Genomic DNA, 22698 nt, shown 5'->3' on the forward strand with positions numbered 1-22698 from the left:
TTCGAATCACACCAGGCTTCAAAACATGTGAATTGCACAAAGAGTGGGTGGTTTAAAGCTGCCCACCATTACGAAGTGTGCAGCTGCGCAGGTGCGCGTGGCACCTTACGGACGCGTACTGGGTACTTCGCCACACTGCAAAAGGAAGAATTATGGGGTAGTGGCCACTTCGAAATTGAACAACCAGCAGCCATTCTAGGATAGTTTGAAACAGCCAATGTTACGCGTACAAACGTACCTTTTCTGGCGGAACTGTTAAAGGCGATGCGCACGGGGCCTGATTACGCTATCGCGTTGTACTTTTGAAGGGGATCGAAGCTCAAGCGTTCTCCAAGTTTTTATGAAGCAGTTTGATGCCCTGGCGTGGCTCTGTGGTAGAACAGGAGGCCTGGGTTCGATTCCTAGTCGAACTGAATATTTTATTACTTATTTATTCGAATAAGTATTGATTTTTCGCTCACCGACAACGCCGGTTTTTAGCTGGCAACCAACGACACCGACGCCGACACCAGAATGTCTGCGAAACGAGCTCTTAAGCGCTATCCCCTTAATATAACACCCCGATTAGCAGGTCAAAAATTGGATACACATAAGTCTGACGACTTATGTGCATCCAATCCGGACCTATGCCACATCACAAACGTTTTGCATAAACACATAAAAACATTCAATCGCTTATAGGCTCGCACAATGCCTAGGATCTGACGCTAGTTGCGCGATCTTCCACGCATTCTTAAAACGAACGGAGGCGGTCCATTCTATCCAGCTGCACGCATTTGGTCAATGTAGGGCCGTGACGTCTGTCACGGTTCACATTGGCCATTCGCGTGCGGCTGGATAGAACGGACCACATCCGCTCGATTTAAGAACGCGTACAAGATCGCTCCCTAAATGTCCATTGTAGTTCTAATTGTACGTACCTCTTCTTGCTATATATTGCTAGCAGTTATTTTTACCCATCAATTTTATACCCCTGACACACGGGCAATAGTAAAGTACTTTGAGGTAAACCCCTTATGTCGCCTAAAGGGACCATTTGCAGAAAGGAGTTGTGCCGATGACACACGGCACCGGACAACTGCTTTAAGTGGTTCCTCAGAAAAACGCTGCAGAAAAAAATGGCGCTGTTTGTGCAAGCAACAAAATAGAAAATGTATTCAAAAAATGCACATGTACATCATATTTCGCGATATTAAAGCATGAAAACTTTTGGTACACAACACCGTTGTGCTTTTGCCCTCGCAGGGCGTCCAACTTATCTTCCCAAGACTTTATGAGCGCCCAGGTCGCCTTCTCCGTCCACTGGACCCGTGGTTTTTTCACGGCTTTGGTTGACGGCGCCGATTCAGCAGACTCCATCATTCTTATCTCGCCGACACAAGAAATGCCAGTCACTGCCAACACTAGAATGGTGGCATGGCGGTTTTCTAGTGATGTGGTGCAGGCGTTTGAGAGTATGTATAGCTATAAAGTATGAACGTTCGCTTTTCGACAAATCCTTCTACTGCTGAAAATTAAAACATTTTCGCTCGCAAAAAAAAAAAGTCACTAGGCACCTTAGTGTTGCAACATGTTTTCTTTTATTCATAAATTCTGCACACTGTGTGCGAGAGTACTCCCTTCCTGGTCGAAAAGTAGATGCGCGATCTGCCTTTCCGAAAAGGATCGTTTCTGGAAGGGAGTTACTCCTTTGTCGTGTGTCACTGCGCTCGAACGCCTTTCCGGAAGATGTCCCCTTTTCTAAAGGACTTTAGAGTGGCCGTGTGTCAGGGGTATTACGCGGTTATAAAAAACTTTGTGTGGTTGTTGCTTAGGAGCAACAGTGGATAATAGGGGAAACGCGGGACCGGCGTTTCGCGAACTACATTGAGGTCTTCAAGACACCGACGGTCAATTTGCTGACGCATATGAGGCTTTGGCCTTAATAAGGGCGTCATGCCGGCTGGCTGACGTTTCGATGCGTGGTATACTTGTCAAAGGCTCCTTAGGTTTGAAAGGGTTCGTCACTGACGCCTTTGACCAAGATATTTCCACTTATGAAAACGTCGGCTAGCCTGACTTATGCCCTTATTCCTCCCATGCACTTTGGATTTTCTCACTATGACTGCGCAGTGCAAACAAATGGGCAGTGCACATCATTCTGTAGTGATGGTGTCTGCAAAACTCGAATGGCTGCCTCGCACAAAGGCGGCCAAAATTTTATACAGAACGGTGACTTTCTGAAGGAGCCGGCTTTCTGCGAATGGGAGCCACGCACTGCAGCGCAGTGATTTTAGAATCACTGACTATGATGCGCAACATCAATTAACACTGTAATCTGAGGCACTCAGTGCGGCCACTAGAATATTGTCGCGATGCGAAATATCGATAAAAATTATGCGGGACACGTCACGTGAATATTACAATGTACCGAAGCTACAGTATCTACGAGAAACATGGGAAAAAAAAACTCCGCTTGCGGATTCTTGCCGAGGCAAAGAAACAGAGTGCCTGAGTTGTCAGTGGTGCTGTTCTTCTGGAAAAGCGGTTCTTGGAACGCTTCCTATAATTGATAAATTTACAAAATTCTTAAATTCTTGGCTTGATGGTACCTACAACTTTAGGTGTAATCGAAACAACGTCTTGCACAGAACACGCATTTTCCTCTCGGTACGCAAACATTCATCACAGAGAAGAAGAACAAATGCGTTTCGAGACCCCTGCAGTTACCTTGTTTACATAAGCAATTAAAACTTTCAAAGTGTAACAGAGGTTTTGAATGGTTTTTTAGGAAGGGCCTGTTAACGTACTTAATCTCGTAAAGAAACAGGTTTTCGTTCAATTTTTTCCCTTCCTTTTCGGTAAGTTTTCCCCTCTTTTCCTTGCCGGTTATAAACAGGCAGCGATAGCTTGATTTCAATGCACTACTTCACACAAATCTGCAGACGAGCAGATATCCACTGAGGCAGGGGTCGGCAACCTGCGGCCCGCGGGGCAGTTTTATGCGGCCCTCCGCACGCTATGAGAACGCCGCCCACCCCTTTCCTTGTCACTTCATATCTGATGGCGGACATGGCAGTTTTGACCTCAAACAGGGTTTCCGCTTGCAATCTATGTTTTTAAATTGCAACCTTGTGACATGCATGCAGAAGAATCATTTTTATTCCAATTTTGTACATTATCGTCAGTTCGCCAAATTCTTTCTCTCTCTGCCTGCAAAGCTTGCCCCCCCTCGTTTCTTCTCAAACTGAGCAACCTAACTCAATTTCGGCCATTTGGTTGCTCAATTTAAAAGCTGCCGTGCGATGACTTAATTTTACAAAAACAATTTTTTTTCCATGCACTACATAAAAGTATCTTTGCATGCACCACTGAAAAATCAATCAAACTTTTATTCTCGTTATGCTGTTTTTATACCCTAAGACTTCCCGATGAAAGTTCCGAGATTAGGTTATGAAGTATAGCAAGAAGGAATAAAACTTTCACGACAAAGTAATAATAACCCTACAATAGAAATCATGGTGCAGGATGTTGTAATTTACTTGTCCGGGCCAGTTATAAAGAACTACAGGTTTCACGTAATCAGTGCCTGCCTAATGCTCAACGTATCATCGCAGGAGACGGTGAGTATTGTAGCCCTTTCTAGCTACCAAGCGGCGCATGATGTGTAAAATGAAGCGCAAAGAAAGATCCACATAATCAAGCGTATAGGGAACCCAAGCTCAAGTTTGGGCGCGACGCTCGCGCTGCCGAGCTATGCGTTACTGGGGATAGACGCTGCCAGCGAAGGCGGTTTGTCGCCAGATTTGGCAGCGGCGGCGCTAAGAACACATGCGCGCATGCGCGCCTCATGCGGCCCGAAGCACTGTTAGTCAGGAATTGTTACATTGTGACACACCACACATGCAATCCGAGCACTCTGCACATGGGCGGAAGCGGCGGCGCAGTGTTGTAGAGAGGGGAGACGCGCCGTGGATATTCCCAGTTACGTTAAGAGCACTGGCGCCGCTAGACGTTACTTTGGAAGGCTATAGGCGCGCGCGATGAACGGATAGACTGTTGGAGGAGAAAGTACTGAGGAATGCGTGCCGTCTGCAAACCAGTTAGTCCGCAAAAAGGAGCAACCACGGGGAGATGCAGGCCGTGTGAGAATCCGTGTGCAAACCGTTTTGAAGGGAACTGACCGTCCTCCTCGCTGTTAAGTCACTTTCCCAATTGTGTCCACGGTGGCTCGTTGTTGGTTGTGCGGCACTCGACAATTAGTTCGACAATGTAGGAACTATGCCGTGGGGCCTTAGATATACACGTATGCGTAGATGAACGTGTGTTGCTGTTTTTATGTTTCGCCGAACCCGTGAAGTCTAGAGCTGGTGTCTGCACGGCGCGCTGCATTTCTCTGTAGTAGTCACGGCACTGCGTCGACATCGGCTGAGAACGGCGGCCGAGAAGACAGTAAGCCTAACGGATCTCACTCTGACTCTAGGAAGAAATCGGCGCTGAATTCATTCACAAGTAAGTGATCGTTCTTTATTGTGCCGTGCCTGTCGCGTGCGCGAAACGCATCGCGATTGCCGGCAACGGGCTCGATCGTGTTGTATATCGCGTGCACGAAATGCACCGCGAGGGCCTGCCCTGGGCGTCAGAACACCTATACTTCAATTGGGCTGTGTGACCGCTTGGAAAATGGCCGCCATTGCTGTCGGCCGCCCAGCCGGGCCCAGTCGCTCGCTCACAGAGGGTTCGCCGCGTTGGTTAGCTGAGAACTCGCGATGTTAGACAGAGGCCTCGCCGCTGCACTGCGACTCGCTCAAAACGCATTGCGGTGGCCTGCAACGAGTGACTGCACCGTGTGATTAAACGCATTTTTTTGTGCACGAAATCAATTTTTCAGTTGAGAATCAGCGCTTGTGTCGTCCGTTTCTCGTCCTTTGTCTGTGCCGCGCTGCACGTTTACACGAAGAGCTCGATTGTATGTCGCGCGCTCGAAATGCACTGCAAGGGCTGACGGGGGCTTGAGCTAGGCGACTTTAACTGTGCTTTGCAATTCTCTGGGACATTAGACACCATTACTGTCGGCTTCCCCGTCGTTCGCTCGCAAGCAGTTCGCCGCCGTTCGTGGCGGCGGCCCCACTTTAGCTCGCTTTATATGTCGCTCGCTCGAGGTTCGCAGGTCCGCTGGCGGGCTTGCTCGAGCTGTACGACGCCGCTCGCAGAAAACTCGCCGACATGTTGGCGGCGCACCGGCATTATCGCTGCGGCGGCCGCACTTGAGTGTTGCGCTATGTCGCTCGAAATGCGTCTTCGGTGATGTATGACATCACGCTGAAATTATTTGCATGCGACATTTTACACGTATGTTTTTATTTCACCTTGCACGTATGTGCCATGTGGGTGCATCTTCACGTCGCCACTCGCAGTGCGCAGGAAATTCTCCAGATTATCTTTTTTTCTATGCTCTGCATCACAGTAACACACATTTTGCCAGTGATTAACTATTTGCAATTTTTTGTGATTTGCAGGACGCAGCTGTGCAGCTGTTGTCCACAACGTGCAGACTGTTGTATGCGCTGGCGTGTGCGATGCCACTCATCTACTGGTTTCGTTGGAGCAGCTTCAGAAAGAGGACTCTAGAGGAGCAGCTTCAGAAAGATGACAACGCGGCTAGCCCCGCATTGTACATTTGACAGTGATTTCAGTGACAGAAACTTCATATGCATAGGGAAAATTTAAGCATTTCATTGTGTCACTTTTGTATTTCGTTGTCGCACTGACTGCAAACGAAGTGATGCACGCAAGACTAAATATTTTTTGTCGTGTTCTTTTCCGCACCATTTGTTGGTCACCGCGGAAAGAAACACGAGAAAATAAGTATTTCGCCTTGCGGAGAGTAACTGTAGAAAACCATCCCTGCAGATAACCACGTCATTTCCACTGGGGATGAAAAGTTTTCTCGTGGAGTATTTGAGTGACCAACCGTTCGTCCGGAGAGGTGTAACTGTGGGGACTAACAGTTGCCCGGTAAGGTGTAAATGTGAGGATTAAATGTTTGTCCGTTTAGGTAACTTATAGGAACTAACAGTTAGCTTGTAAGAGTAACTGCATCGGAACTAACTGTTAGATCCGGTGCGAGGACTTAATGATTGGGTCAGCCCTATTAGTCCCTAAAAGAGATGAACCACACACCATCATAACACCCTTTTGCCTTGGAGTGTACGACTCTGGCACCGGTGTTTATAACTTTTTCTGGAGTTTTTGGCTGTATTAGGTTATTTAGGCTTTTCATAGACCGACTTTTGTGTTATGATCAGCAGAGTTTAAGGTTAGAATCATGTGATGAAGATATTTTGCGTCCCATAACCTCAGTACAGATATTACTGAGGACTTTTGCGGTACTCGCGTACCTATAGCGCACCTTTTTTTTCGAAGCCTTAAATGAAGAATAAAACTTCAGCAGATACCACGCACTGTGCGAATCGGTTTCGTGCCAAGCAGTCAGCGAGTAGCTATCGATTCCGCATATTTTTTTTTTTGAGCCAAGCGTTACGAGGTGGATCGACGTGTTTTTGTAAATCGAGGATTTGGGTACGCATCGTTTGCTTAGCAGGCACGTCGACTACACTGGCGTTTAAAAGGTAACTTATGGTGTGACGTAACGTCAGCACTCACGTTAGAGCACAGACGTCAGTTTTATCGAAACAAAGAGCACGCTACGCTGCGATGATGTGAATGTCATTCATTGGCCTATTCCTCCGGGGTCGAGCAACGCTTCAATATAGCTTGCTGAGTCATAGGAGTACAAATTTATTGTTTATTATATTTGTTATAAAAGCAGAGCCAACACTGGAACCACAATTGATGTTAATCCGACACGACACCTGTCTCATAGGAGTACATATATAATGTTTATTAAGTTGTGAAAAAAGACATGGTTGATCCCTCCGTCATAGGAATCGGAATAACACGAAAGTAAAGCGTGCCCTTAGAGAAGTAACTGAATGTTTACTGTACATTGGTATAAGAAAGTTTGCACAATATATATTGATGTCTGGCAGCTAATGGCACCGTTTAACATGTATGCACCCACCCTATCGGAAAAAGTACCATGGTGGATACTGGAAAAGGTGGTGGATATGGTGGAAATAATGCTGGGTATGCTGTAAATCATGGTGTTATAGTGGACAGTGGTGGGTGGCAAGGTGTACGTTAGCTGGGTAAGGTGGAAAGGATGGTGGACGATGGTGGAGAGTAGCAGCAAAATACTGGGTAGGGGCAGGAGACAGCGCCCACTATGGCGCGAATGGTGGAAAGCAGCGAGGGAATGGTGGGTGAGGAAAATGATGGTGTACCATGCTGCACCATGCTGGAGAAGCTGCACCAAACACCGTCATTATACTCGAAAGCAGTGGCAACTATGATGAGTATAATGTGAAATATCATTGCAGTGCAAATGAACAGCATTTTGAGCGAGTTGGTAATGCCTAATGGAGCAATGTGAGACTCAATAGACAGGATATCGAACTTGTTTTGTATTTGTAATGCACCCCTTGTGAGCATGCATTTTTTTAATTTCTTATTGACTGACATAAAATAAATCTATATTTTTGTGGTGAGTGGTCGAGCCCCTTGAGCTTTCGTTTTCAATGTTACATTTTTTTGCAGTGCCTATTTTATTGATCGCGAAAAAATGCTCAAGAGTGTATTGCCTGATTATTCGTAAATTTTAATACGATTTTCTTGGCTGAGAATATTGATTCGAGCACCAAGAAAAAGCAAAATTAGTGATCACTGGATAGCAGTTAATTTTTGGACTTCCGTGGGATGTACCTACCCGAGACCACGCCTGTTGCGCTTTAACATTCGCGCTGAATTTGCTGCTCGCTCACATTTATGATAAGGCTGGAAGTAAACATCAACATCATGTGCGCTACGGATGTAAATGTTGAGAAAAAGGTCCGTGAAATGCATGCTGCAACCGAATCACCTCGCGTAAACAGATTGACAATGTACTGTATTGCAAAAACAATTTGCGGCTTGAGCCGAGAACCTCATTTAGACGGGGGCAAGGTGCAAAGCACAGCCGTATACTTAGATTTTGGCGCACGTAAAGAGCCCCAAGTGGTCGAAATTTCCGGAGCCCCCACACTACGGCGTCTCTCAAAATCATATCGTGCTTTTGGGACGTCGTCAAACCCCAGCAGTTATTATCTGAGCCGAGCAGCTGCTTCCCAGCTCCCTCCTCCTCGCTGCGCTGGTAGCGGCTTACAACCTAGCCTCTGAGATTAATGTCTACTGCCGGTCTCTGAGGCCGTGTTCGCCATAGGCGCAGTCTCAATGGCGGCGGTGACGTCACGTCCGCCATCGTCGGAAGTGAAATTCGTTTAGGCCGTGGCCACTGGGCGTCGCCGCTGTCGTCCTCCCAGATTTTTCTTTCCTGTCATGGCGGCGCGCTGCTTCCAACGTGATCATGGCGTGGTGATTGTGTTTGTGCTGATGCGGTTGATTTTCGTGCGTGCCCGTGCTTTGTGGTTTATGTTGCGGTCATTGACTTAGGCGGAACATCTTGAATCAGTATGATGCGCGGTACACGGCACACTAAGTGAGCGGCAGGCGCCAGCTTCCCAAGTACGATTCCTTTGTTGGTGATCATCGTCGATGAAGAGTGGCGGAATAGTTTCTCGCAACGCGCGCTGTGGCATGGAGAATCGACGTGACAGTTCGTGCACATGGGAACTCACCATATTGCCTCTAGACCGACGGATGCCTGCAAACGGGGTGGTCAGCCAACGCCTACTCGTTACATCACCTGAAGACCGGCGGACGTCGCAACGTGTACGCTGCCAGCATGATTCTCTTGCGAAAGGTAGGTGGCTGTGAGTGCTACTCTGTGCACGTTATGCATTATTATTGCTGTATGCGTATTGCCAAGGGATATTGAATACGGTGGTGCTGAATGTCTTTGCAGTTGTGTTGAAGCTGCTCCCGCCCGACGTTTGTGAACAGCTTAATCGCTACTGTTACAAAGTGCTTGAATATGTGAGACGGGCGCACTACCCGCCGTAAAACTGAAAACATAGATCAAATTTTCGACAGCCTCTCGTCTTACACAGGTATTTAACAATCGTCATAGCACTTGTAATAAGCAAACTAAAAAATTATTGCTACTGCCACCGGGTTGTGCTGTGACTGGGAATCGGTAAGGCGCGATACGTTTCATTTGGCGATGCAATAAACAACACTGATTATGCTAGCATCCTTGTGCACTCATAAGTTTTTACGTCGGAAATAACGGGAATTTGTTCAGAATCCGCCCCTGAAGGACGATATAATGTGGTAGGTGGGCTTCCGGGGAAGGCGGAATGGGGCGGGGGTTCGGCACTGCGGCGCTAGCGTCAACTGGCCGGCTGTGTATCCCCGTTGGCTGGCCGCCGGCATCGTCCAATGTGGATTTCTTTTGCCGCTGCAACGTTTGAAAGTTTGGGCTGTGGTTTCGGTGTGTTTTTTTTTCTCTTGCTCAACGCGGGCTAGCGAATCCCGTGTTCATTTTGCGAGGGTTAGGTTAACTGCCGCGAGAACTGACCCACTTGTGGTTATAATAAGATTTATTTCAAGGGCTACAATCAAGTGAACGCTGCCGACCTGTTGCGAGGGCAAGTAATTTTCCTCGCACGGAATGCCGGCACTATTTCGCTTACGGCAACTCGCGAAAAAAATAATATAACAGCTGGTAGTACCTCACCAGCTGTAGTGATTTGTAGTGCAATTGTACTGTATTAATTCAAAAGTCACTTAGTCATAAGTTCAGCAGACACGTATAAACTGCGCGAAGACGAGCGAAGCGCAGAGAACACACACACCGTGCGCTTCGTGTGTGTCTGTTTATTTCTGTCTTCTAACGTGTTGTCTTCGCCCAGTTTAAAAGTGTCTGCTGTATCTATGAACCAACTAGCCCAACAACATTCCATACTTGCAACAAGCACTCACTATAGTACTATTTATTTGATTGAAAGGAGCAGTGTAAGACACATGAATATATTGATTATAAACAAATCATTTATATTTTTTAATGATGCTTTTGAAATATTTTTCAGGTTGCTTGGAGAAATGTATCTCTTTGTAGCCGCTTCAATTATAGCCACCGAGGAACTACCGTGATGTCGTGGTGAGGGTTTTCTACAAGGGTTTTCTGCAGAAGCTGCTCGTCGAGGCAAAGGAGTAAGCATAACGCCAAGAAATGTAGAAAAGGGAATAAACTTATTCACTGAGCCAGTGTGTTTTTTGCTTAGTGCAAACATGGTATTATTGTGCCTGTTTTGCCTGATAACACATTTGGAACCAAAGCTGAGTGTTACCAATCTGTGGTTAACCTCTATGCCTTGTGTAACAAATATGTTTTGAAATATAACTGAAATAGCATTGAAAGAGAAATAGTTCATTGACAAATATGCCCGCCATCTCCATACCTGCCGCGTACCTTGTACACAGCATAATTTTTAGCCACCAAGGCTACCGTCCACCATCTGCCCACGTAAATTACTGTCCACTATCCACCCACCTTGTCCACCATCCACCACCGTCCACTATCCACCCACCACCGTCCACCACCGTCCACTATCCACCCACCATCCACCACCGTCCACCATCCACCCACTACATTAATCCACTATAATGGTGGATGGTGGTTTCCACCATGTCCACCATTTGACTTTTTCCAATAGGGCACTTTGATGATTGGTGGTACATCTCGATCCCGACGACTAAGGCCCACGTTAAATGATTAAACAAACCCTTGTGGTAGATGTTGTAGTTAACGGTGAAAGCGTATTCAGAGAACGAGGTGTGATAGCCAAAAGGGCGTCGCATATTACACGCAGAACTTGGTCGCCATCCCGCGGCATGTTAAAATGCGATTGAACACCACGGCCGGACTAGAGGGAAACGCAAAGCGCGTCGTGCCCGGTAGCCCGGCCGCGATTTTTCTCGTGGCGAGCGCGTGAGCGGGGAACAAGATGTTACAGCCAGGTGAGGCAGGCGCGCGTCGCAGAGATATTTTAAAGACGATAGTCTTTCTTGGGGAACTTAAACGCAGAAATTTTGGCCTGTCTTTCTGTTTGTCTGTCTGTCACCCGATTCAGCGAGCCGGCCAAAGTTGAACCACTTGATTACCGCCCACCCATCTTGAACTGGTACGGCTGTTCATACTTGTGAAGGTTGTCGATCAAAAACCTAACACTACGCATATCTGAGGCGCAACATCACTAGGTGTGTATTAGGTGGTGTGTTCCTTTAATAGAAAATACATAGATAGGCAATTTTAAAGACCTAGTTTCTTAAGCTGCGCTGAAAATGCGGCTGCGCTGAAAATGCCTATGCGCGCCGACCAGGGATTCTTACACCGTGGCGCCGACGAACGCCCTCTGCCACAGAGGAAGGAAACCCTCTGCACAAGCTCATATTTCCCGACGTTGCCAGATGGCGTCCATATCTCCATATCTCACGCAGCGCCTCCTCTATCGTCTTTACACGGCATTTGCAGCGGAGCACGCAGATACGCGGCCAATTTTGTGGTTTGGATTAGCGTGATGCTCTGAGCAAGGCTTATGTCGCCACCTCGCGGTGTGTTAAGGCATTGACAAAATTGAACTTCTATTGAAAACGAGCCGAATGTGACGGACGTGTAACGCGATGCAGGTGCTAATCGCGGAGGCCATAGTAATGACGAACTACTTTACCGCTCCCAGAGGGCAACACCACCCCGCCGACCGGGAGAGTGGTAGATGTAAAAGGCGCGTTTGTAAAGCACCTACAGTCTGTGACCGTGGCGCAGTGGATGGCGTGCCCGGCATCTGTTGCGGACCGAGCGGTCGTGAGTTCGATGCCCGTTGACGAAACTTTTAAATGCGAAGCATTTCTTAGCGAACTTCTGCGAGTTTGAGCGTATCTATCTATCTATCTATCTATCTATCTATCTATCTATCTATCTATCTATCTATCTATCTATCTATCTATCTATCTAGCCGCCTACGACTTCGTGCTCTCCTGGCCGTTTCGTTAATCGGATGTATACCAAAATTTGTATGGCATAACATGACCGTATTACGAACATAAATGACAGGTCATAACACGAAAATCATGACATGCATGTCATGAACAGCATGATTTGCATTCCATGGCCTTGGGGCTCTTGCGGCCATTCCGTTAATTTCATATATACCAAAACTGGTACGACGTGACAAGAGTTCATGGCGAACATAGTGACAGGTCCTAACGTGCAAATCATGACACGCATGTCATGTACGGCATGATTTACATGACATGGTCTCGGGGAGCTCGCGGCCGTTTAAATGAATGGATATATACGAAAACTGGTATGACGAGACATTTGGACATGAGGAACATAACTGGCACGTGGTAACATGAAAATCATGACACGCGTGTCATGCACGTCATGATTTACATGCCACGCTCATGACGCACTCGCGGCCGTTTCGCTAGGTTGATATACACCAAAATTGGTATTGCGCGATGTGACTGTATGAAGAACATGAATAACAGGTGGTAACATGAAAACCATGACATGCATGTCATGTATGTCATGATTTACATGCCACGCTCATGGTGCATTCGCGGCCGTTTCGCTGGCTTGATATACACCAAAGTTGGTATTGCGCGCCGCGACTGTATGACGAACGTGAATTAGAGGTGGTAACATGAAAATCATGACACGCGTTTCATGCACGTCATGATTTACATGCCACGCTCATGACGCACTCGCGGCCGCTTCGCTAGGTTGATATACACCAAAGTTGGCATTGCGCGATGTGACTGTATAAGAACATAAATAACAGGTGGTAACATGAAAACCATGACATGCATGTCATGTATGTCATGATTTAGATGCCACGCTCATGGTGCAATCGCGGCCGTTTCGCGGGCTCGATATACACCAAAATTGGTATTGCACGACGCGACTGTATGACGAACGTAAATTAGATGTGGTAATATGAAAATCATGGCATGCGTGTCATGTACGACATGATTTACATGGCAGGCTCATGGTGCGCTCGCGGCCGTTTCGCTAGATTGATATCCACCAAAATTGGGATTGCGCGATGTGACTGTATCAAGAACATGAGTAACAGGTGGTAACTTGAAAACCATGACATGCATGTCATGATTTACATGCCACGCTCATGGTGCATTCGCGGACGTTTCACTAGCTTGATATACACCAAAATTGGCATTGCGTGACGCGAATGTATGCCGAACGTAAATGACAGGTGGTAACATGAAAACCGTGACATGCATGTCATGTATGGCATGATTTACATGCCACGCTCATGGTGGACTCGCGGCTATTTCGCTCGTTTGATATACACCAAAATTGGTATTGTGCGATGTGACTGTATGATGAACATAAATGACAGGTCCTAACATGCGAATTATGTTATGCATGTCATGTACGGTATGATTTACATGACACTGTTATGGTGCGCTTCCGGCCGTTTAGATAACTGGATATATACCAAAATTGGTATTGCATGACAGGAGTGCGTGATGAACATAAATCACCGGTCATGCAGTGTATATACCACAATATACGTTTCATTGGCATGGTATATACCACATTGTGCATGCACGCGTGCATGCCAAACATGCGATATATGGTGAACTAGATGCCATGGCATGAATGATTTCATTCGGCTCAAAAATAAACAAAGCGATGTATGCAGCTCTTTGCTGGCTGCTTCGCCTTACATCGATTCCCACAGTGCGTGGGATCTGCCGGATTTTTTTTATTTGCGATCTGATCGTGTAAATTTTTTCGACGTCATTTCCGTGACGGAAATACGTTACTGAAGTCTTGGTGGACCCCGGCATAAAACACTTTCGTGCTAAAATTAGCCAGCACTGCAACCACAATTGACGTTGCACCGACATAACACCTGCGTAGCACCGTTTCCCAAAGTAGATTCAAGACGTGGCATGGCTGGGTTGTAGAATATTTCACTGCCATGCAGAATGCTTGGTTTCGATTCGTTCTGGGATCCTAATTTTTATTCTTTGCATTCGTGGTGTCAATGCTGCTGGGTCCGGATTTTCTTAACGCTCTTGCGTTTAAATTACCAATGTCTGTGGTCGCTGTTCCTGGGTTTACATATATAAACTGTGAATCACCTGTGGCGCATATCCGCAAATTGCGGTCAGTGGTATACGGGTATGTGCCACACGTGACTGGAGGAATTGTTTTCGTGACGTACGCGGCAGGATTTTCACGTTATTTATGTCATGACCAGACAGTCATGTTCGTCATATCTTCATGTCCACTTGTGCCAATTTTGGAATAATCCAATTTAAGGAGGCAGCCGCTAGGGCACCCAGACGTAGGCGGCAGGATAGATAGATAGATAGATAGATAGATAGATAGATAGATAGATAGATAGATAGATAGATAGATAGATAGATAGATAGATAGATAGATAGATAGATACGCTCAAAGTTCCTTTAGTTCGCTAAGAAATGCTTCGCATTTAAAAAGTGCCCATGTTACGCAAGTAAATGCGGTACGTTAGCAGCCGTGCAAGTCCCACGAAATTCTCATCTCCTTGGTATAATACTGCACTAAACGTAAAAGTATTTGCACTACAGTGTGATGCTCTCTTGAGACTCATTGCATCTTGAGTAAAAGTAAATGAGGAGAATCGAGCGGGTTTCTATAACAGCAAGAGAAAACCTTCAAGAAACACCACTCAGCACTCAGCATCAGCTTTTTGTACTGGCAAATCACACCTTTGAAGTGTATTATATTCGATAATTTCAATGTTAAGAATGGATTTATTTATTTATTTATTTACTTATTCAACTCAGACCAGAACACCTATGAAAAGCGATGTCCCCCGAAATAAGTTAAAATTTACTTAAAAATGTTTCTTGCATTGAACTTTAGTAACGCTTGTGCGCGCTTTTTCCAAACTATGACATAAAATGCCGCTAGAATCTGTTGCACGCATATTTGTTCTTGAAGAAAAACTACCGAAATTGTGAACCTCAGTGGAATTATTTTTGTAAATTGCTGAAGAAAATAGCGCATGATTGACAAAGTGCATTATTTTTCGTAGAACTCATCAATGGTGTAGGCTGCTCCAGCGTATACTTTACTGAGCGCTACGTGACGGTGGCAGGAAAGCCGGCCTAACAAAACAAAAGTGCCTAATTATTTTCAGCGGTAGTAAGGAATAAGCAAAAATGGCTGGTTGACATATGACAAACAGACGGAAGTATGAAATCAATATGTTCATTACACTCTCGCTCGGAGTATTGCAGCATCTTATACCACGGTTTTTTCGTATCACAATTTGGGCAACATACTCCGGCATCGCTTGTCGGTATTGGAGCATGTTAAACGTAGAGAATAAAACATAATGTCCGGTACTGACAAGGAATCATTCCTTTAAGAATAATATATTGAATGATGATTTGAACGAAATTATAAGCTGCGGAGAAGAACACAAATCGTTGATTGGCCAACAAACGCCCGTAGCGAATAGTCTGTCTCGTCACAAGCTACAGACATTGTATAAGAGTTGTTTCACCCGTTTACTTGCGAAGTTGGCTTAACTTTTCTCGAGAAAGGAAATGTTTCGTGAAAAGCTAATTACACTGATTAGCCTAGCGACCTTTGACTGTCCACGTTGTGCGACCGTTAATACAGAAACAGGGTAATTGCACAAATAACATTAAGTATATATGTTTCGAAAGAAACGATTTGTACAACCTGCATTAACTGGAATGAGAAAGTAGACAGCCTAATCTCGCGGCATGTTATTCAATTCAAAATTGGCTTGTTCCATAGTTCAAGCATCGTACCATGTTCCAGTAAGGATCGCTGTACATGAAGCGGTGTTCCTGCTCCCGTGAGTACTGGAGGTTCTTAATGATGAAGTCATCGAGCCGGCTGCAGTACTCGGTCTGGTTTTCGCAGTATCGTGAGAACAGGTTTTCCCACTGGTTCTCCATTAAACGTCGGGTCAGGTAGGCCTCCAGCGCTCCAGCCGCGTACGCTTGCAGCTCGTCGGGCACGTATGGACTGGACTCGACCTGAAGGTACGACCAGCTGCCGTAACGAGAAAAGGACAGCAACGTCAGCCAGCTAGAAACATAGTGCACGCGTACAGAAAAAAAGCATTGGTATCCAAACGTAGACAGAAACAAGTAGAACAGATATGTAGTAAGAGCAGGCCCCGGGAAATGAGCGCCAGTTTCGGTTTCAAGGAACATGCGCGCTCGTAAGCGGTTGCCGAGCATAGTATATCTGGTTCGAATGAAGTGAGGTTCAATATGGATGGTCGCATTTATTGTCTTTCACGAGTTTTTTCCAAGTGAATAAATTTAATTGAACCGTAAAGAAATCTTATTTTGTTTATGTGTCTTTTTCTATTTCTTTTTTCATGAATTTTCAATCGGCCGAAGCGTGGGAAGTAGTTCACTTGTGTTCGCCTCTGCTCACCCTTGCCACTCGCTCAGTTGGATAGCGCTGGGTTATCTCACTTGGTTGGCGTGTCAAGTATGAATACGGGAAAGTTAATACATTTTATGTGGCGTGCAGCGAGCGGAAGCTGCAGTAGGCCACGTCGAGCAGGTCAACCATGCATTAGACGAAGATGGCTAAATCGGGGCATCACATGCTTTGCACGGCTCTGTGGTGTGTTAACCCAGGGATTTTCAGTTCCGCGAAGGTTTTTCAGGTTTCCTAGTGAATATTTGAGTAAACCCAGTTCTCTGCAAGCCTGACTGGACTGACATAAGCGCATTGTCGCTAGACTAATTCGTCATGACGACAGCCAACCTGCTGCCGGCAAAATACGCTTAATGAAAGGCTTGAATGCGTGTTGGTTCGGCTACACAGTATGTTCATCTTTTACTTTTTGCGTGCAATTCAGACGATGTCAAGCAATTATAGGCTCCTTCCAGTTCATGGAAGTTCGTGTAGCCAGTTTGAAACTTTGTGGGTCTTTACTTATAATACTGTCCCTGAAATATCTGTAATGGACTCACTACTTTGACAAGCCGTTTAACAGAGGATGTCTCTGGAGAAAACGTTTCGACAAGTGGACTTTCCTTTGTCAAGGCAGTGCTGCTACCCTGACGAGGGCAAGTAAATTTGCCCAAAGATCGCTTCCAGCGGCTATTGCATGTTCGACGATTTCTCATCGCTTCGAGCCTCCATCTTCCCAGAACTTCTGTCTTGTCTAGTACTCAAGTTTTGTAGGAAAAATATGTGCGCCGTCATAACAGGCGTGACTGAGTCAAGTACGACGTGGCCAGCTCGTGACCGTTAATAATTTTCGCATTGGTTCGGATATTCTGGGTTCAATGTATACTCATTATGTACATATTTCAGTCGCGAATTAATTTTGCAGATTGGCACTTTCACGCTACGCGTATCTCTGTATTTTTTTTAGCTAAACATGTGAATAAACGAAAGATTTAAAATTTAACTGGCGTTGATCGAGTTTTGTCTTAATGAGAAATCGGTCAGCTTTAGTTCCTCCACTTCACAACACACGAACAAAATTTAAAAAAATGGTTAACTAAATTCAACGAATGACCGCGTCGCCCGAGCGGCCAGTGTACCTGCACGAGGGTAGGACCACATTGCGCTTGCATGCTAAGTGGGAAAGGAGAGCTTCCGCGGCAACCCTCCTCCCCTCTATTTGCTGACCTCACCAGCGACGTCATGAAATTATTACTAGTTGGACACCTGGCAGCCGCCAGTGGTTGAAGCGACGCTGACACAGCGTGTTTGCGTGCGAGAGCGCGTCCCATGGGAGGTATAGGCAGTTTCCGCCCCCTAGTAAGAGCTCGTAGGGAAGTATTCGATGATAATCGACGCTGCTGGCTCTGGAAAACTTTCGAATATGACCAAATCTGTAAACGTTTTGCGTAGAACTGGCCAATCCGGAAACTTCAAGCGACAAGTGCGGCATGTGGGCAAGTGACCCTCAATGCATAAATCAGCTTGTGTGTTTACGCGAAATGTCACGTTTTCTAACTGCTTCCGTTTTCATGGCTTGATACCACTCGCTTCGGCTGCTGCTTGCTCTAGCCCCGAGTACGCACTTATGCAGTACTGATACCTGAATCCACATGATCTGTCAGTAAACACTCTGCTCGTTACATAGCTTCCATTTTATGTAGTAGTAGCTGCCTTTTTGTGAAACATGTCGTACTTTGTTTATGGCAAACACATTCTCTACATTTACGCAGGGTCCTCAGGTGCACGTTGCAACAGCCAGCAATGCGATGGTATCGTAATAATAAATCTACCATTCTGTTGTGCACGTTTTGCTATCGCGCGACTACGTCTCACTGGACCACTTCAAATAGGCCCGCATCTCTGAGGAGGCTTCTCATCCTTGTGCGGATCGAACGCGCACTACCGCTTCAGCTCGTTTCTCGACAATAGTTCACAAGTCTCTATTGCGCGCCTCACATCCAAGACTTGTCAAAGAAGAAGCAGCGACAAACTATTAGAGAGTGCACCGTATGCCACTCACCCACTATCGTGGATGTCGTCCTTGAAGCTTGCCCATGCCACGGGAACGTGCGGCGCTTCCGAGGAGTTCCACTGCGGCGGCTCGCCGTCGTATATCACCAGTCGGCTCGCCCTTGGCTCCACCGTTGCCCACGCCCAGCGCGTCTGGTCAGCCCGGACCGTGGTGGCCAGAATCGCCGCGATCCAGATGGTGAGGTGATTTGCGTACATCGCTAAATTGTATGGGAAAGAACTGAACTTCTTAGGACTGCCTTCCTGTTTGTTGTTACTGCCAGGTGCATGGATAATCGATAACACTGCCATTAAAGGAAGGAAAGAATATGACTTTTAAGGCCTCGTTTCTTAGACACAATAATAATGAGATCCAAAAGAAAATTATGCCAAAGAAAGCATAGGGGATGTTATTCCTTGTAATTAGGATAAAGTGTTAAGAAAGTAAAGTGGGCGAAAGGATAACTTGCCTCCGGCAGGGACCGAACCTGCGACCTTCGAATACCGCGTCCGATGCTCTACCACTGAGCCACGGCGGCGGTCATCCTCCCGCCCACTTTATGGGGTACATATACCTCATAAAGTGGACGGGAGGATGACGGCCGCCGTAGCTCAGTGGTAGAGCATCGGGCGGTCGCTGCCGGCGGCAAGTTATCTTTTCGTGTACTTTACTTTCTTCACTCTTTATCCTAATTACAACGAATAACATCCCCTATACTCTCATTGGCATTATTGTCTGTTGGATCTCATTAATATTGCCATTAAAGGGACAGATTAAAGTTATACGTGGGCTAGTTGCTGGTAATTCATTATATACGAATAACAGCGCTGAAAAAGACAAGGACCAGGACACGACACAGTGCCTGTGTTGTGTCTTTCCTGGTCCTTGTCTTTTTTAGCGCATCTTTAATGGAGTTTCAGAAGACGTCCCAACGCTTTTAGTGACCAGCAGCTCGCAATAATTAACCCTTCGAGCTCAGCTCCATTTTATATTAATTACTCTGCATCGACGTTGCCTTCTCCTCGAAGCAACAGTTGTCGTGTAGTTGTAGTAATGCAAAAACCGCATTAGCCTAAGGGTAGTTTTAGCTTAAGTGCATATCGCAGGTTAACATATGGTGACTTACATGCGTTTGAAACAGTAAAAAGTTTAAATTGTGAAAAGGAAACATTCACAGGCTCGGATACGGAATATAATATTGAAATCTGATCACTGACTTTCACTATTTACTCTTTCAAAGCTACAAACTTCTTAACAGGGCTGGGCAGAGATACTCGGAAAAGTATTCCGGAATACAGATATCGAAATACATGGACTGGAAGCCTAAAATACAGATACTGAGATACATTTGCCTTTAACGTAACGGGATATTTTGGAGATACTTTCGCAATAAGACGAAAAAAGTATTCCGGAATACAGATACAGCAATACAGATACTGGAACACTTTTTTTCATTTCAAGGATGATCATACTCTGCGAAGACATTTATAAGTGCAGTATAATGTTGTAAATAAAGTTGCAGCGCGTTGAAAGTTGTAGTTTATTTATTTATATATTACAGTATCCTCAGTGCCATTAAGACAATAAACAGGGGGCGGGGGAGAGTTACAAAGTACATAATTCCTAATAATAACATAATTACACGTATCAACTGCAATAAAAAGTACACTATTTCACAGCAAGAGTAACAAGCATTATATACCGAAATCGACATACTTGGTGACAACAAAATTAGCTATGCTAGAAACAGCACAGTTTAAGCAAATCACTCGAATCACTAGTGAACACCAGTGAATTGAAAAAAGTACGCATTTATTTTGCGCACAAGGTCTGCGTTGCTGAGAAGGTTGCTGTGTGAGCATCTCAAATAGGCTGTCTTCTAGACAGTGTCGGTTCGGCCTCAGCACAAGACTTGCGAAAGAAGAAAAGTCTCTCTATACCGCTGCAGACGAGCACAATTTCGTGTTATAGTGAATAAATACCGCCTTCATAGCCGGGTAGCCCTGCAGCTTTGCGATATATATTCTCGGGTTATCTAGATACCGAAATACTTCGGCCCTGACGTGGGGTCGTTCTGACCGTTCAGAAGCCGAAGTCAGTCCCCATCTTCGGAATCCTCAGCCGTATGGCCCGGTCGGCGCCGGGCCAGACGGCTCAGGATTTCGCTGCTCATATAGGCCGGCCATAATTACCAACGCGCAATGGAACCCAATACGTCAAAACTGCACAATTCAAACACTGGCTTCCTGAAATCACGTTGTTTGGGGGTGAGAGGTCCTCTCATGTCGCTCCTGCCATCTCTCTAAACAGGCGTGGAAACAGAGACGCAGCTGCTCAGAGCGCCCCATCACAAACTACAGCAAGCACTCGTCGCCTTGTACGAAGGGGTCACTCTTCGATAAAGCTGTCACGACCACCGACGCTACCAGCACCCATTTCAGCAAGCCGCCACAGGCGAAGTTGGCTCCGGCGGTGGGGGAGCCTGGTACCACAAAAGACCGTTTCACGCTTGTGATCAATTAGGAACGCACCCCGACACGCTGGAGAGTTGGCTGAAAGTGCGACAAAGATAGCCATCTTCTAGGTACTTCCGCTGCGACAACGGTAACTGCTTTTCGAAGTGCCGCCGCTTTGAGAACTAAACGCACACGAAGCATTGCGAAGCCTCTGGTCCAAGGCAGTATCCGCGCGGAGGGTCACGAAGTAATCGCTTGCCACCCGAAAAAAATTAGGCGTGCTGCACTGGCCTTGAGAGAAAGTGACTTTGTCGGCAGAGGCCGACAACACTGCTTCCGCGATTCTGCTGCCTGTGGTGTCGCGTGCTTTACCACATGGGCCATTCTGTGCATGAGTGGAAACCATCGCCGCCCTTTCTGTCGGCGACCGGCGGCGCGCCTTTGCTTGTCTTGGCACAGAAAGAAACAAAAAAAAAACCCTCATTCCCCCCTTGGAAACACGCCTCAACTCATTTCCGACAAAAAAAAATGTAACAATCATGCTCGTGTCCTGCATAGTATCGCGATACAAGCGATACATCGTAAATGTATTTCACTACTGCGATACAAATACATTTTTCAAATGTATCTCGATACAGAAATACAGATACTCAAAAGTATCTCTGAAATACTATCGCGATACTCTTGTATCGCGATACTGCCCAGCCCTGCTTCTTAATAGGCGCGAAGGCAGTTGTCGAGAAAATGACATAAACTTCAGTGTCGAAATAACGCCCGCAAGTGTAGCATGCAAGGCTCTAAAGGGGCTTCAGCCATATAGGCTTGTATTCTGCAACACATACAGAGCTTTTTTTTTACATAATGCAGTTTTTTAAATAAAAGTGCTGTGATCATCAGGCACCTGTCATCTCGCACATGACCTTGACGTCTAGCGCAACTAATTGCTGCGCCTAAAGTTACATTGAAATGAGTAATTAACAAAAACAATTCATTCTAAAAAGACAGGGCGTGCCAACACGGACACCAGAAAGAAGTCAGGACGCCACAAACGCCGTTTGTGGTGTCCTGACTTCTCTCTGGTGTCCGTGTTTGTACGCCCTGTCTTTTTAGAATGGATACCTAACAACTAGCTCAGCTTTCTGTTATTCTAAACAAAATCAAATAATTAGTATTCTAATTATTGACTTGAGGGCACTTATTTATACATGAAAGTTGTAGGGCGTTATTATTTATGGAATACCCATTTTTGAGAAGTCCCACAAAATACACGTAATTTGAGATAATAATCATCAAAATGGAACGCCCCGATCCAGGTGATGTCGGCACTAAGCGCTCCGGGCGCGCGGGAGGTGCCGTTGCTGTGTTACGTGAGATCGGAACTGTACGTGAAAAACTGAAAAATTCAGGAGCCGTTCCCCTATCAAGGAAATGGAGGCAAGCGAAGCTTGGCGTGGGCGTGCCTGGCCCACTGCTTCTGTTTCTTTCTTTCTTCATTTCCCATTGCACAATGATCCCTCCTAACGTAAGCGTTCAGCTTTATTACAGGCAGGCTGATTCAGCATGGTGTCTTTCATGTTCTTTCCAGCGTTCATCAGCCTGTAAAACGGCTCAACGAAAGCACCATTATGCGATCATGGAAACACGGAATTCAATTTTTTCGAAGTTGGAATATTCCTGGACTATGCAATTTCTGATATCGATATTACGCGTTATCCAGC

General features: G+C 46.0%; 1 protein-coding gene and 1 non-coding gene across 2 annotated transcripts in view; both read right to left on the bottom strand.

Annotated features, from left to right (window-relative positions):
- Nucleotides 1-18742, bottom strand: part of LOC119385683 (putative phospholipase B-like 2) — a 57699-nt gene extending 38957 nt beyond the window's left edge. Inside the window, exons 1-2 of the mRNA XM_037653083.2 lie at nt 18534-18742; nt 15844-16090 (exon numbers count right to left, since the gene is read on the bottom strand). Of these exons, the coding sequence (XP_037509011.1) occupies nt 15844-16090; nt 18534-18742 (456 nt within the window). The remainder of the gene's footprint in view (nt 1-15843; nt 16091-18533) is intronic.
- A 248-nt stretch (nt 18743-18990) lies between these two features.
- Trnap-cgg (transfer RNA proline (anticodon CGG)) lies at nt 18991-19062 on the bottom strand. Its single transcript has one exon. It is a non-coding gene; the product is annotated as a tRNA-Pro (tRNA).
- Nucleotides 19063-22698: the final 3636 nt, after the last annotated feature.

Source organism: Rhipicephalus sanguineus, chromosome 1, assembly GCF_013339695.2.
Source record: "Rhipicephalus sanguineus isolate Rsan-2018 chromosome 1, BIME_Rsan_1.4, whole genome shotgun sequence".
NCBI classification, from domain to species: domain Eukaryota; kingdom Metazoa; phylum Arthropoda; class Arachnida; order Ixodida; family Ixodidae; genus Rhipicephalus; species Rhipicephalus sanguineus.